The 16,474-nt window shown below is 41.4% G+C and overlaps 1 protein-coding gene across 6 annotated transcripts in view; it reads right to left on the bottom strand.

The window, feature by feature from the left end:
• The window catches only part of SGPL1 (sphingosine-1-phosphate lyase 1), a 72,000-nt gene that overhangs the window by 5,468 nt on the left and 50,058 nt on the right, over positions 1-16,474 (bottom strand). For all 6 annotated transcript variants that reach the window (XM_066243296.1, XM_066243298.1, XM_066243299.1 and 3 more), the window contains 7 exons: positions 16,135-16,211; positions 14,330-14,458; positions 6,921-7,009; positions 5,297-5,402; positions 3,625-3,723; positions 2,467-2,616; positions 1,240-1,478 (listed from right to left, as the gene is read on the bottom strand). In XM_066243296.1, coding sequence (XP_066099393.1) covers positions 1,240-1,478; positions 2,467-2,616; positions 3,625-3,723; positions 5,297-5,402; positions 6,921-7,009; positions 14,330-14,458; positions 16,135-16,211 — 889 coding nt within the window. The remainder of the gene's footprint in view (positions 1-1,239; positions 1,479-2,466; positions 2,617-3,624; positions 3,724-5,296; positions 5,403-6,920; positions 7,010-14,329; positions 14,459-16,134; positions 16,212-16,474) is intronic.

Raw genomic sequence — 16,474 nt, 5'->3', positions numbered from 1 at the left:
AAAAAGAAAATTCAGCCACATCTAGTCCTCTGGTCATCATCTCTTTAATCACCCAACATCTCCTTATAATATATATAATCTAACCTTTTGGGCTTTAGTTTTCTCATCCTGTAAAATACTGAGGTATCTAGACTGAGATCAGTGATTCCTAAACATTATAAATATCCAAAGGCCCAAACCCCATCATGTAGATCCAATAAACCCAATAAACCAGAATCTTTGGCACCTAACCCGTCTGCCCAACTCCCAAATTATGATATCATCCCATGGGCATCTGAGGAATAAAAGAAATACCTTTTTTTTTTTTTTTTAGGGTGAGAGGAAGAGAGATAGTGATGGAGACTCCCACAAGTGCCGTGACTGGGATCCAACCAGCAAACCCATTTAAGGCTGATGCTTGAGTACTGCACTATTTTTTAGCACCTGAGGCTTACTCTTAAAATCCTGGAAAAATAATCCCTCCATCCCCAAATTTTAAAAAAATCATATCTGTAATCCCTAAAGCAAGAACTAGTAAAGTAGTTCTCAACAGCTGGGTATATCAGAACCATATGTGGATCTTTCTCAAATGAAACATGCCAAATGGCTATTTTTATTCACCCTCAAGATTCCAAAAAAGCCTTCCTAGCCCCAGTGACATGAAGAGAGGGAACAGATAGGCTACTAAAGTACAAAGCCTAGTTCTCTGGCCTTAGTTTAACCCAAAATGTCATCATGCCCACCCCATTCCTTCTCCAATTCTTTTTCCAGTGGTTCTCCAAGGGTGGTTCCTAGACCAGCAGCATTGATTGGTATCCACTGGGAACGTCCTAGAAATGCAAACCCTCAGACCCACATTCTAGATCTACCAAATCAGAATTCCAGGAACAAGGCCCAGCAATCTGTATTTTAACAAGCCCTCCAGGTGATAAGGATACACATACAAATTTTAGAACCACTGTCTTGTCTTAACCATTAAATTGTCCCTTAGCACTTAGTAAGAGCTGCCAGTTGTGAAGACATACTCAGAAACAAGGTGGCCTAAAGATGAAGCCCTGGTCTGACACTCGAAGTCACAGCACAGCAAGGGAGCTTATCCTCCCAGGACAGCACTACGCTCCTAAGCTGATGTCCTGTACCCTTGGTTTCTCACGAGACAGCAAATGGGCTGGAGCTATAGGCACTTGGTCAGGCAGATGCCTTGAGTCTAATAGCAGACAAAGCATGAGACAAGGCAGAATCCCCATCTTCCACACATACTCTGACTTGAGGAAGCGAGCAGTTTTGATGATCTGTTTGGTAGCTTCAACATAGCCGCTCTCACCGAAGTGCATCAAGGAGGCCCAGCAGGCTGCACTAATGCCACCAGGCCGTGAGCCCGCGATGGTTGGGGAAGCGTAGATGCCACCCTGCCAATCTGGATCAATGAAGAACTGATAGCTCCTGTACTTCTTGTCACTGTACAACACCACTGAAGAGCCTTTGGGAGCGTAGCCGTACTGAGGGGTAAGAAGCAGACGTAAACGTTCAGTTCTGTAGGGCAGACCTGTCCTGGAATGCCAGTCATGCACATTTCTCCCTCAGGCTCTATGATGTTGCTCACTCCCATGAACAGTTCAACAGAGAATGTTAAAGGGCAGAGGGAACTGACGGGATAGAGCTGAAATTCTCTACTTTAGGGATGAGGAATCTGAGGCCCGGGAGGAACAGGATCTTGCCCTGCTTATCAGTTTACTGCCCCTCTCTCACCCAGCATGTGGTTTTCCTTATTTGAAACATTATTACAGGGCAGTATGTCAACATGAAAGCAACGATCCGTTTCCTCTGAGAGCCTGGAGAGAGTGGAGTCCGTCACTCAGAGCACTCAGAATCACTCTCCCTTCTCATCATCCTTTCTCACCCTTTCTGCTCAGTATTACATTTCCTTTTTCAGAACATCATGGTGCTCAGAATCTGGAAGCTACTTCACTCAGCTTTGAAATAAACTGATCTAGACTTTGTCTTAGTTCACAAGGGGCAGCAGGCACAGACATTTCAAATATTAGAAGCCAAACATTCCAGGGCACGTGAAGTTCTTCCCTTGAGCCAAAGGGCTCCTCCTCAGCATACTGCCACCAGACAGGAGCAGGAGCGCGGCAGTGGGGCTGCAGCATTTCTGTACTTCCTCAGGGAGTCCAGAACCAACCTCCCCTCCACCCTCCGCCCACATCTCAGAGCACTCTTTAATAAGGGCCACTACACTAACATGCCCCAGTTACAGAAATTCTCTCAGCCTTTAGACACAAAGTCAACAGGTTTCTCACCACTACTGTTAGTCACCTTTATCACCATACCTTGTCACCTGAATCAGCTGCCCTAGTGAAAGCACAGAGCCAGACTGAACTTTAAATTTAAGGGGAAAGCTAGTACTTTAACCAATTTATTTTGTTGGTAACAGTCAAAATAATGAACTGTCCACTCTAACATTTGGTCCCTTGCCAAGTTCACCTTATGGGTATCCGCTGAAATGCTGGTCACACCTTTCACCCGGAAATCGAATGGTTGCTCCAGGGGATATCCTGCTTTCTCCATAAAGACGATGAGGAAGCCCCCCAGACAAGCGTCGACATGAAGAGGTATTTTGTATTTGACAGCCAGCTAGTTCCAAAAACAAAGACCATAGAGAATTTTATTTATAGCCCTGTAACAAAACTTTGTAAGACAAATACAAAGGTGGGCTGGGATCAAAAAGCCATTATGTTACTGTATCTCCCATGTTTTAAGAAATTGGTGGCCCTGGCTGGTTGGCTCAGTGGATAGAGTTGGCCAGCCTAGCATATGGATGTCCTGGTTCAATTCCTGGTCAGGGCACACAAGCCACCATCTGCTTCTCATCCCCTTCATCTCTCCACTTCTCTTCCTCTTCCTGTTCCGCAGCCAGTGGCTCTATTGGTTCGAGCATCAGCCCCAGGCACTAAGAATGGCTTGAGTGGTCTGAGCATCAGCCTCAGGTGCTAAAATAGCTCAGCTGATCCAAGCATTGGCCCAAGATGGGGGTTGCTGGGTGGATCCCAGTTGGGCGCATGTGGAAATCTATCTCCCCTCCTCTCACTTACTAAAAAAAAAAAGAAAAAAAAAAAAAAAGGACCTGGCTATAACTGATATTCCTAATAAAAAAAGCTCATCATTCAAATGCGTCCAGCCATTAAAATAATTCATCTGAAGTGTATTTATTTTATATTTAAATATGCAGGGCCTAAAACTCAATGCAAAATCAAACAGGAAATGAGTGGCACTCTGATTCAGGCTGCCTCTGGAGGGGGATAAAGGTCCTGCTTCAGGAACTGCCCCTGGGGAAGGAGGGAGGAGGTGCTATGGAGCAACACATTTCAACACCACTGTCCAGTAGGCATACTCCCAAACATAGATGATTTCCTGATCTGAATTAAAATATCAGTCCTACTGCTATATATTCAATTTACACAAAGCTTTCTTCCTCCTATTATCCCGACCCCATAGCAGAAGCTAGTAACCTTCAGAGGCTCCAAACACCACTGTAGGGTAAAAATCTGAACTCAAAATCAATTCTATCTCCCAAATACAGTACCATAAGATTCTATTTTAAAATCTCAATTTCACTGCCTAGTAGTCCACTCTTCCACATACCTTGGCCACTTCAGGGACAGGATCTATCACGCCGTGAGGAAACTGGGGGGTAGAACAGACGAGCATGGCAGTGTTCCTGGAGATGGCTCTTCTCATTGCCTAAAAGTTTCATGTTGAAAGGAAAATGAGCATCCACATCGCGCTACTCTCCTGTTAATCGAGGCTGCTGAGTGTCAGCTCCAATAGTGCCCTCTCCTTCCCGCCAACCTGGGGAAGACCACCTGCCCTCCATGGCAGCAGAATACAAACAAGGCCAGATGGGTCCACTGGGGGAAGAGTCTGAGACCACAACACAAAAACAATGAAATCACTGAGGAAGAGTATCAGGCTATGAGGCAAAAGAGCCACCTCCCAGCAGTGAAACCCGGTGTGAACCACTTTGCTTCACCCTGTCTGGGAACTGCAATAATACTCATAGCTTCTACGACCTTCCTGCGCTGTCATAAGGCTCAAATGAAATTCCAGTGGCACTCTGGAAACTGGAAAGTTCTACAAAAATGCAAAGCATAAAATTAATGATGAAAGAAATATTATTCAGCCTTAAAAAGGAAAAAATCCTGCCTTTTGTGACAACCTGGATGAGCCTGGAGGACATTATACTAACTTAAATAAGCCAAAGACACAAAAACAAATATTGTATCTTACTTGTAAGTGGAATCCCAAAGCTGAACTTGTAGAAGCAGAGGGTAGAAAGGTGGGTGCCCGGGGGTGGGGAATGGAGAGGCATTTGCTGGGGAATTTTTTTCCTAAAGGAATTTATTTATTTATTTATTTTAAAGATTTTATTTATTCAATTTTCAGAGAGGAGACAGAGAGAGAGAGAAAGAGAAAGGGAAAGGGGAGGAGCAGGAAGCATCAACTCCCATATGTGCCTTGACCAGGTAAGCCCAGGGTATCAAACAGGCGACCTCAGCTTTCCAGGTCGACGCTTTATCCACTGTGCCACCACAGGTCAGGCTGAGAGACATTTGTCAAGAGGTACCAGTCAGAATTACACAAGGTAAGTTCTGGAGAGATAATGTATTGCCATGTGACTACTTAACAAGTTTTGTTAATACTGCATTATATACTTGAAATCTGCTCAGAGATCCAGAGGGTGGTCTTAAGTATTCTAACCATGAAAAAAAAATAGAAAAGAAAATATTAACTATGTGAGGTGATGTATATGTTATAAGCCTGAGTGTGCTGATTACTTCACAATGTATACTTACATCAAAACATTAAGTTGTACACCTTAAATACGTACAATTTTTAATTTGTCAATTAATTACCCACTAATGCCCCAATAAAGATGAGGGGGGGATAATGCCAGTGCTAATAAACTGGAATAGTTTACTTATGAAAAAAAATCATTGCTATTATAATGGCAATGGTACTAATTCAGGCCAATCAAAACCACAGTGTGAGTCCTGGGGCCAGCCAGGCCGTGCCTGTTTTACAAACAGAGAATAGAAAGGATGGTGCCGAGCAGCACCCAGGCCTGCAGTGGGGACCAGTCTTCTTCCTACTGAATCCACGCACCTGTGAGAGGACTGATGCAGGCACTTGTTCTGCACCTCTGGCTGCTAAAGTCATTCTGAGCCTATCTGTGCTTGACAGTGAACCAATCCGCTGGGCACACTTCCTCCTTCTCACAGCCCCAGGCAGACAACAGCCCTTCAGAGGAACTCACCCGAACATCCACTTCCATCATTTTGTTCAGTGGAACCCGTATAATCTTCATCCCAAAATAATGGGCTGCTTTGTTAAAGGCAGCATGGGCACTTTGGGGGGCCACACTACATGACAGGGAAGAAGACAATAATGAAATTCAGATCAAAATGAGGCTCCAGAGAGAGCACAGTTAGCAGCTAATCTAAACCACCAGAAGTAAACTTCTGATTATTTTTCCTCAAAAATTTTAAAGTGTCCATATTTAGTTTTTAGGCACAAAAAAGAGGTCAACTGGATTCTAGAGAACCTTCTCCCCACTATTTAGGATATCATTTGGGAAGAACGTGGAAGTAATCCCACATCAAAGGATCCAAGACATAAACGAGGTCTAACAGGTGAAAGGACAGGGACTCTGGATCAGAATAACATCAAGTTCTATGAAAGCAGTATTTCAAACAGTACTAAAAAAGAAAATGGAGCCCTGGCAGGTCGGCCTAGCGTGCGGAGGACCCGGGTTCGATTCCCAGCCAGGGCACACAGGAGAAGCGCCCATTTGCTTCTCCACCCCTCCGCCGCGCTTTCCCTCTCTGTCTCTCTCTTCCCCTCCCGCAGCCAAGGCTCCATTGGAGCAGAGATGGCCCGGGAGCTGGGGATGGCTCTGTGGCCTCTGCCCCAGGCGCTAGAGTGGCTCTGGTCGCAACATGGCGACGCCCAGGATGGGCAGAGCATCGCCCCTGGTGGGCGTGCCGGGTGGATCCTGGTCGGGTGCATGCGGGAGTCTGTCTGACTGTCTCTCCCTGTTTCCAGCTTCAGAAAAATGAAAAAAATAAATAAATAAATTCTGCTTTAAAAAAGAAAATGGAGTCATAGCTAAGTATTTGCTTTCAGACTTCCATCAACTGCTCCACTCTTACAATTAACCTGTTCCTTTTAAGGGAGAAAAATCTCTATTACTGAGTAAGTACCAAGGACCAAAGATTTGTTTAAAGAAAGATGGCAACCCAATTTATTCTCTAGACTAAGTCTGAATCACAGCAGGAAATCATGTGCAACAAAACCCTTAGTCACTGATGCTTGTGGGAAAACATTAACCCAAAAATGCAGTATAAACACACTGTACCAAGAGGGCCTAGAGAAAAAAAGGCAATCAAATATCAAAAACTATGTCCATGGGGTGGCAATATGGGTAAATCTCAAAAAGATTAAAATACTTTTTCATCCCAGAAAACTACCCTCAGGTTGACATTTTCTTAGGGAGGACCCCAAGGCAGCTTGCTAACTTTCACTGAACTAAGATAAACAAAGAGCTGTCCTTGGGCTTCAGATAATTTATAATCACAGAATTCAAAGATGTAGTCCTGTCAACCTGTCACTTTTAGAAAAAGGATCTCTTCTTGCTTGCAGTACATATACCACGTAAAAACCAGAGGCAGGCTGATCCACTTAGGATTGTGGTGCCAGTGAAGGGGTAAGGGTCAAGGACACAGGGCAGGAGAAGAGAGAGCTGCGGAGGAAGAGAAGCAGACACGCAGGCTGTTGGGCATTCACACAGCAGTATTCCAAACAGACAAATCTGGGCAGGAGGCGGGGGGGAGGGGGGAGGCGGGGGGGGGGGGGGACACACGACACAACCACGCATGTACATTTCTGGAGTTTTGATCCCATTTTCTAAGGCCAGGTCCCGATAAGCTTTGCAGGCCATCAGTATGCTTTCTGTCCCCCCAGAGGTCACCTGTAAAAAAGAAGAGATGCAGAGGGAAGTCAGGGACAGTTATCAGCATGCATTTCAGGCCCTAATCCTGACAGCATCTGAAGAGACAAAGGCTTTCATGACACAAGCAGACCCTGCTACGTCTTCCAGATAAGAGTGAGCAGAAGCTCCACACTATCTGGACAAACGCACATCTTCCCCGATCCATGCACATCCATTTCCACATTAATTCCTCCACCTGAAGATAACACAGGGCATTTTTACACCATTCAAAAGCGCCAGATGCCCTGGCCAGGTAGCTCAGTCGGTTAGAGTGTCATCCCAATTTGCAGATGTTACTGGTTCGCTCTCCAGTCAGGGTATATACAAGAATCAACCAATGAATGCATGAATGAGAAGAACAACAAATCAGTATTTCTCTCTTCTCTCTTTCTAAAATCAACCAAAAAATTTTTTCAAAAAGCATTAGGAGACCCTGGCCGGTTGGCTCAGTGGTAGAGCGTCAGCCCAGCGTGTGGAAGTCCCGGGTTCAATTCCCAGGGCACACAGCAAAAGCGCCCATCTGCTTCTCCTCCACCCCTTCCCCCCTCCTTCCTCTCTGTCTCTGTCTTCCCCTCCCACAGCCAAGACTCCACTGGAGCAGAGTTGGCCCGGGCGCTGAGGACAGCTCCATGGCCTCTGCCTCAGGCACTAGAATGGCTCCGATTACAGGTGAGCAATGCCCCAGAGGGGCCGAGCATCACCCCATGGTGGGCATGCCGGGTGGATCCCAGTCAGGCGCAAGCAGGAGTCTGTCTGCCTCCCCACCGCTTCTCACTTAAGAAAAATACAAAAAAAAAAAAAAAAAAAAAAGCATCAGGATTGACTGATATAAATTTTCAATGCCCATTGAAGAATGTGAAATTGTGAAGTTATAATTCTAGTAAACTATGCAATACATTAGAAGACCAAGAAAAGCTACTTAGGCATTCCAAAGTGAACTTGAGGTTTTTAAAAGTTTGAAAGAAAAAAGTAAAAGCCTCTACTTAAGTAGTTTGTTATCTTATCTGAAATCAAAACAAAAATCCTAATGTTTTTAAATGAAATAAAATTTTCCTGAAGATTCTAGCAAATCTGATACAGGCCAATTTCTTTACAAAAAGATTAAGAGAATGAAACAAAAAAAGTTTTATTTATCCCACTGCCCTCAGTAGACTACAAGCTCATAAAGGTGGGGACCAATCTCTTCTTGACAATATTCCTAGCACCAAGCCTAGCAGCAGACACCTAACAGATCCTGCATTAACATTTCTTAATGCCCGGCTATCTTCTGATAACATCCAAGACATGAATAATTTTAAAATAAAGAGAAAAAGAAAAGCCATAGCACTGAGCTAGGTGGCTATTTTCTTAGATTTACCATTTCCAAAGATTTATACAACCTTACATACACTTTCATTATATGAGAAAGCTGAGCTGCCCAGAGACTAAAGTCATTGGCACAATGTCATCCATTAGCATCTGTTGATAAGAAATACAGCTTTCTACATTCTCATATTTAGTGTAGCTTAATGAGTCGTAATGAGAGAGGGTGATAACTGAAATTTCCCAAAATAATATCTACACGTAGCACAAAAATAGCATTGGCTAAAAAATCCCACTAGTCAGGAGTCATGTGGAAGATTAGTTGAGAAAAGATTCAGGAAGTCTTCACGAAACATGTGACCATCACCCACAAAGAAATGCACTGAACTTGAACACGGGCACTTGTTTGTAGGTCTCTCCACTCCATTGCTGGAGAAGACAAAAACGCTTACTTATAGTTGAGGTCAGCTTTGCGAATCAGCAGCCCGTCCTGTGGCCTAGCATAAAACCTCAGAAAGTCACATGAGAAGTCAAACCAGTTGTGAAGAAAGTCAGGAAAGGACCAGCAAAGTCAGTCTCCAGGGAGTCCACCTCTTACTGAAGTCAAGTAATGACATAAGCAAGAACATTTCCAAACCCTGAGTTACTCACTCCACATGCCCTAATCAACATCATTATTTGTTAATGACTCTAGAAGCAGCAATACCTCAATTCCACTTCTAATTTTATTTCTGATCCCCAAGTTGTGTTTAAATGTCTTCCATTTCCCTCCTGCCCCTGCACCCAAAGAAAAATGAAAATTTAGTTGTGAACAAGGCAGAAGCCTCAATAACTACTTATGTTAGTCAACTTCTTTTAACATTTATATAAACTCTCACTAGAATATATGATATGTATGTCAGAAAACAAGATGTTTGGTCCTAATGGCATAGCCAAGACCAATCATTTTCCTTGGCAACCCCATTTCTTTTGGTATACGAAGTCGCCTCTCACCCACTCTGAGACAAATGAAGTTAATAAAAGGAAAAAAGTTGAAGGATAAAGAAGAAAGAGATGAGTTTAATACCTTAAAATGGCAATAGTCTAAGAATAGCCCAGCCATCAGGCTTTGTCTTCATAGTCCCCACCTCTGAACTTTGAACTTTCTACACCAAAAGCAGCTCATCCAGACAGAGATACAAAGAACCAGAGACTAAGGAGAAACTCAAATAATCCCAGAGATAATTAGAAATCTTATACAAGCCTATCTGGTAGAAGAAACTAGGGAGCTTAGACTCCATCCTTCCCCTGATCCCTGACACAGTCCCTAAAAAAGATCAGAATGGGAGAGACATGGCTTAACTATACCTATGCAAAAAACAAATACAAAGCCCCTGGCATTGGACTTCTGGATTAAGATGGAAGACTAAAACCACTTCACAGATTTACCTGTAAAAATAAAGAAAAAAAGTGTAAAAACATGCAATAACAAGCAAAGAAAGAGAGATAGTCTGACGCAATAAACTTCAAATCCTGGCAATGAAAAAAAAAGAAACAGAAGTTTCCAATCTGTAGTAGAAAGCACAACACAGTTCCTGATCCCTCTTCCAACTCCTGGAAACTGTGCGGGGGAGTCAGCAAAACCCTGAGAATTCTCATCAACACGCCCCCAAATCTTCAGAGAAGCAACCGGAGGGGGGTTTCCTCATCCTCCTGATCTTCAGATCAGTGAGTGGTGGCCATGGAGGCAAGGGAGAAACAAGCAAACTGGGGAGAGACATCTTAACGTATTTTTTAAAGTGAAGATTTCTGGAATACAGGATGGGTTAAAGAAACAATAAAAGCCCAAAGGGTATTATTATCTTCCACCTAGGCACAGTGAATTTCAGTAGGTTACTTTTAACACACCCTGAGAAAATAAAACCCAGATATATTCTAATATAGGTGAAACAAAGCTTCGGCTAAGCCCTGCCCCAACCGAATACTCACAGACAGGAAGTCACCCACCATGCCATCAGAACAAATGGAATGTCTAGAGAGCCACCTAATCATGAGCCAAGATGAAAGAAACGGCACAGTAATGATGCAAACATACACAAAGAAAAAGCAGCATGCAAAATAAAAGCCCAACTCCAAAGGGAACCACCTAGGGAACAGGAGGAAATTCCTCCTAACTGTTTCTCACTATAGGACAAGATCACAAGAACATGAATTCAAGAAAACAAGAATTGAAAGGCTAGACACTGAAACAACCAAATGAGACTGCAGACCTTAAAAAAACAAAGCCCCAAAGAGCACCAATACAGAATAAATACACAGAAACAGCCAAGAACACTGCTGAGAGCAGAAAGACCAACTTAGAGAAAAGGTTTAAGGTAAGTTAACAAGACAGAGGCTGAAAAATCAATCACTCCACTGTGATATTGGAGAACTGTGTCCATCTGGCTAGTCAGAGATAACCAAAAAGTGTTCAGAGAAGAATGACCAGAATGGTTGGCAATCTGTTTGGAAAGCATATTATTCTCTAAGGAACAGCTGAGACACCTAGGAAACACAGGGAAGAGAAGACTCAGGGGTAAAGAGGCTTTCAAATATACAAAGGACTCTCCCATGAAAAAAGAAACAATTATCGAACTTCTATTTCCAGCAATACAAAGTATACGCCTGGGATAACCCTCCTACATGAAACAACTAAAAAGATTGATAAAACATTAAATTATTTTTACATCCACCACTGAGCTAACATAAAAGATATACTGAAACTGCAAACAAAGCAGTCAAGAATCCTACAAGATAAGTGAGTGTCAAAGCTGGCTTGAACTCTGAGGGTTGCTGGCAACCCCTGGAGACCCTAAAGTCCTGCTCCAACTCACAAACAGGAGATAAATTTAGGGCCTGCCCAAATGGGAGGCTAATGGGAGATGGCTGAAAATAACTGGAATTATGCCCACAGTCTGAGGGGTGTGGAAGAGGACATGAAGAAAAACAGGGCCTTTCTTGACCCTGTTGCTCAGGTAAAGAAAAAATAAGGATCTCTAAAGAATAAACAAGACAACGTTTATGTGAGTTTGTGGTCTGAATTCACACGACTTCTGTAATGCAAAACTGTAAGCTGGGAACTGGACTAAAATTGGTTCCAATGTGGTAGCACTTCCCAGCAACTCCCCAACAACTGGCAGAAGTAATTACAAACCTTTTCTGGAAGAACTTCAATCTCAGTCTCAAAGTTAAGTTCCCAGGAAAAGAAATGCTTTACAATAAGAAAAAAAAAATCACAACTCTAAGGATAGAAGACAACATGAGTGAAACTAGCAGAAACAGAAAAATAAGGCTCATGAATAATGGAATTGACAGCAGAGAATATAAAATAATTAAGTGCAATATATAAATAAACTATAAGCTACAGGACAACAAACACCACCAAGTAGATTTTTTTTTAAATCAAATGGAATTCTCAAGAATGAAAAATACAGCAAATGAAACTTAAAAACCCAATGGAAGACTAATGTGTCGATTAGACACAGCTAAAGAGGGAATTAACAAAACCCCTGTACTGATCACACAGCTCCAGCAATTACCAGCTCACAGCCAATCTTTTCATCTACCCCAACTCCTGTGGCCATTGTTCCTACTGAGGACATCAATTGTTCTAATAGGTACACCTTTGCAGGTAGGTTTATTCTGACGGCCTTAAACACCAATGAAATGTGTCTTAGTCCTTCTCGCTCTACCCTTCATGTCTTTTGTCTTCTGTACTTTCTATTCATTTGTCTCTCTGGATCTTTTTGTGGTTATTTTTTAAAATCTGGCTTGTTCCAGCCTGACCTGTGGTGGTACAGTGGATAGTGTCAACCAGGAAACACTGAGGTTGCCAGTTCGAAACCCTGGGCTTGCCTGGTCAAGGCACATATGGGAGTTGATGCTTCCTCCCCCCTTCTCTCTCTCTCTCTATTTCTCTCTCTCCTCTCTAAAATGAATAAATAAAAATTAAAAAAAAAAAAGAATGAGAGAGTGAAAAAAAAAATCTGGCTTGTTCCACAAATTTGACTTAGAAACCATGTAAATATTTTACACAGTTATAAATGAGCCAGTGAACAAACAGCTGATTCTGGGTCTGGAGCAGAAAAGTACAAGATGAACATGAATTATTTCATCAAATAAAAATAGTTTGTCAAAAAAAGAAGAAAGGAAGCTTTCAAAGACTATGTGAGTCACGCAAAAAGATCCAGGAGCCGAAATTAGGAAGCTCCCACTGGCCAAAATGGAGCGATTTGGGCATCAGTTTGAGTAACAACTACATATAATGGACTGAAGAATTCTATAATTTACCCACCCTACTGTTAACAGACATTTGAATTATTTCCAGTTTTTAGCTAGAATGAACAATGCTGTTATGAATATACATCTATCTTGACACATACATGTACTAGTTTTTCTAGAATATAACCTGAGTTACAGGATTTCAGGGTCAAAAGACATATATTTTCAACTTTACTAAGTAGGCCAAACTATTCTGTGGTTGTTTAACCTTTAGTGTCTTAGAAGTTCATCGTCTGACAGCGCAAAAGAACACCCACATGCTGTAACTATATCATCAGCGCCCTCTATGTCACTCGTTCAGCAAAATGCCATTAGAAAACCCATTGCTAGATTATGATCGGTTCAGCTTTTAACAGTTTTGGAATTCTTTTTGGTAAATAAACTCCAGAAATACCAGTTTTGTTAGCTACTGAATATTTAAATATGTTGCTTTACCATGGTGCCAACAAAACAACAGTAAAATAATACAGCTTACTTGAAAAAACAAAAAAGTAACTATTAAATGTTATTGTCTTTGAATGGGTCCCTCAATAATTAAATCTGCAGATTTTATTGTGATTATGAAGTATATGACACGGTTAGGCACCCCTAAATTACTATTACAGAACACTGGGTTAAATCTAACTTTCTATCCTGCGTAAACAGAGAGTTCCTTTTTTCTAAAGAAGATAGTATCCGTTTGTAGTAACAAATCTAAATAGAAGTTTATCAATCCCAGTTTAGGAAAGCTAACAAAGATCTACTGGAAAAAATAGATGAAACATAAGTCACTAAATACTTAAGTGGGCAGAAGTAGGTTTACTGTTTTGAGTGATATTCTTTTGAGTTCACAAAGCTATTGTGATCATCATAACCTGCATGTCTTTTTCCATACAAACAACTGTAAACCTACTTTTGCCCACCCCTGTATTCCTAAACCAACTAAATAAGATTTGATTTATAGAAAAATCAGAAAGAAAACTTCCAGCTCAAGTAAAACAAAGTATATTTTAAAAACTAGAAGATGGTTCAACAAAATTATATAAACAAATGGGTAGGAAGGCAGATAGGGTGGGTGTATGAAAGAAGGGAAGGAGAGAATGAAAGGAGCAGAGAGCAGGTAGGGCAAAATATATTTAGTGGGGAACAGAGAGAGATAAATATATACCCCACACAGGGAAGATATAAAACTGAGGCTCATGGGTACAGATGAAAGTGAAGCGGTTACTCGAGGGAGGAGGTCAGGGAGACGGGATTAAAGAGGGACAAATATAAGGTGATAGAAAATGATTTGACTTTGGGTGATGGGCACACAGCACAATCAATAGTTCAAATGCTATAGAGATATTCGCCTGAAACCTATGTGCTCTTATTGATTAATGTCACCCCATTAAATTTAATTTCATAATAAAAATATATATATTTATTTATTTAGTGAATCTAGGGTGTTCTTTAAACTATTCTAGCAACTTGATGTAAGTTTAAAGTTTTCCAAAGTAAAAAACTGAAAAGAAAATATATCTAGAAGAATATATGCCAAAATGTTAATACTCTATGAATTACAAAACTACAAGCAGTATTTTTCAATTGCTGTTAACCTGGATCTTTCTATAATAATCACATATTTGTGTAATAAAAAAAATAAAATGTTTAAAATAAATTCTTCTATTTTAAGCTAAAAAAAAAAAAGCTTGCTGGATGCCACTTGCATACACTTACACATCCACAGGAATCTGGTCCCCCATTGAATAGGGAACAGGCTATCCTCACAATCTCTGCCTCTATCTTCCGTAGTCCTGGGAAGATATCAGGGTGCAGTGGGTTACTCCATGCAAAATCTCCATAAGCCTGCAAAGAAAGGCAAGTAGATATGAATTAAGACAATTACACTGCACAGGACAAATAATCATACACTAAACAAAAATTTCTAGATATTAGGCACAATATTAGAAACTGGAAAATTGGTAAAATATGTTCTACAACCTAAAAAAGATCAAAATATAGTGGAGACAGACATGCAAATAAATTATTTTACAATGTAGAAGAACAGGAAGTATAAATGCGGTTAAAAGAACAGACTAAAACACCAAGCAGACTCAGTTGGAAGGTTTAGCTTCGCCCACCACTTCTTGGTATCTAATCTCAGGACAAATAACCTCTCTGACTCTCAGTTTTCTCATATGCTAAAAGGGATAATTAAGGTAGTGGTCTGACAGGGTTCCAGCACTAAGCAAATAACACAGTAAGCAAATAACATAATGCATGCAAAGCACTTAGTAGAGTGTCTGGCACAAAGCAGCTATTGTTCTAAGTGCAACACCAGATGTGTTTGCGTGCAGGTCGGGGACCTGAAAGAGGGATTAACGAACACTTGAGTGGTGTGGAGGTATCTGTTGAGTGGAACCCTGAGAGTCTGTTGAGTGGAAACTGTTCATTATTTAGAAGAGGTGGCGTGGAGGAGAGAAAGGAAAACGACATAAGAGCAAGGTATACACTGTAAAATGAAAAGGCAGGAATTAGTGTTTTTTTCTTTTTTTTGTTTTTTCATTTTTTTTTTAATTTTTTTTTTATTTATTCATTTTTTTAGAGAGGAGAGAGAGAGGGAGAGAGAGAGACAGACAGAGAGAGAAGGGGGGAGGAGCTGGAAGCATCAACTCCCATATGTGCCTTGACCAGGCAAGCCCAGGGTTTTGAACTGGCGACCTCAGCATTTCCAGGTCAACGCTTTATCCACTGCGCCACCACAGGTCAGGCTCATTTTTTGTTTTTAGAAATTAGTGTTTACATGGGAAAGTAATAGCAGTGGTTGCAAAACCTAGGGGAGAGTCAGCTCATGAGGGACTTGCCCTTTATGCCTCATAAGCGGCTTGTATTTTATCCTGGGGATGATATGAAGCCACTGAAGGATTTTTAAACATAGATATAAGATTGGAGTATTACATTAAGATAGAGTTGAGAAAACCTGTAATATTTAATAAGGTATAAGCAGTTTCATGATCACAATAATCGAACACAAGGAGCTTAGAGACCATCTGCCAGACCCACTTTTATATGGCAAAGTGGGATTTCAAAAATAAAACTGACTAGAAACAATAAAGACAACAAACAATGAGAATTCTTTTAATTATAGGTGCAACCACTATTCATTCTCAGACCATCTTATTTGAGTTAGGTAGTATAAGAAATTATGACCAAATGTCTATCCCTTGTCTCTTCTTATCAACAAAATATGTCTTATTACAAATAATCTAAACAGGCACCACCTTCCCTGGTAAGCTGCCTTCTACCCAGGACATCAATAGAGTCTACAGGCATAGTAATATGCATCCCAGACTGAAAATGTCTCTGACAGTATCATACGTATTCACCTGTTTGGGGGAGGAGAAACTTTAAATCCCTTTAGTTTTATTTTAACAATAAACTTTTCTTAAGTAATTTTTAAATTACAAAACGAAAGAAACAAAGATGAGGTACTGTAAACTGGCACCGAGCACGCAGGCTCCCCTCAGGTACTGGGCACTGACCTTCACCAGCAGCTCGGTGAGCTTCTCCTCCCCACTGTACACCGCTCCGGACGCTCGCCCTTCTTGCCAGAAAGCATCTGCAGGGAAAGTTGACCACTGGGTAAGTAAGCAGCAACTTTGGAGAAGACAGGTAAGTTCTTAAAAGAAAAAATGCAAAGAAATCCCTCTGAGGACAAAGAAAAAAAGGTTTGAGTGGAAATCCGAAGGTGTCCTTATATTACATCAAGAAAGAAAAAATTCCAATAGCACTATCAGAGCAAAATAAAGATCACCAGTTATTACAGGGGTCCCCAAACTACGGCCTGCGGGCCGCATGCAGCCCCCTGAGGCCATTTATCCG

Source organism: Saccopteryx bilineata, chromosome 9 (assembly GCF_036850765.1).
Source record: "Saccopteryx bilineata isolate mSacBil1 chromosome 9, mSacBil1_pri_phased_curated, whole genome shotgun sequence".
In the NCBI taxonomy this organism is placed as follows: domain Eukaryota; kingdom Metazoa; phylum Chordata; class Mammalia; order Chiroptera; family Emballonuridae; genus Saccopteryx; species Saccopteryx bilineata.
This window is presented reverse-complemented; position numbering and strand designations above follow the sequence as displayed.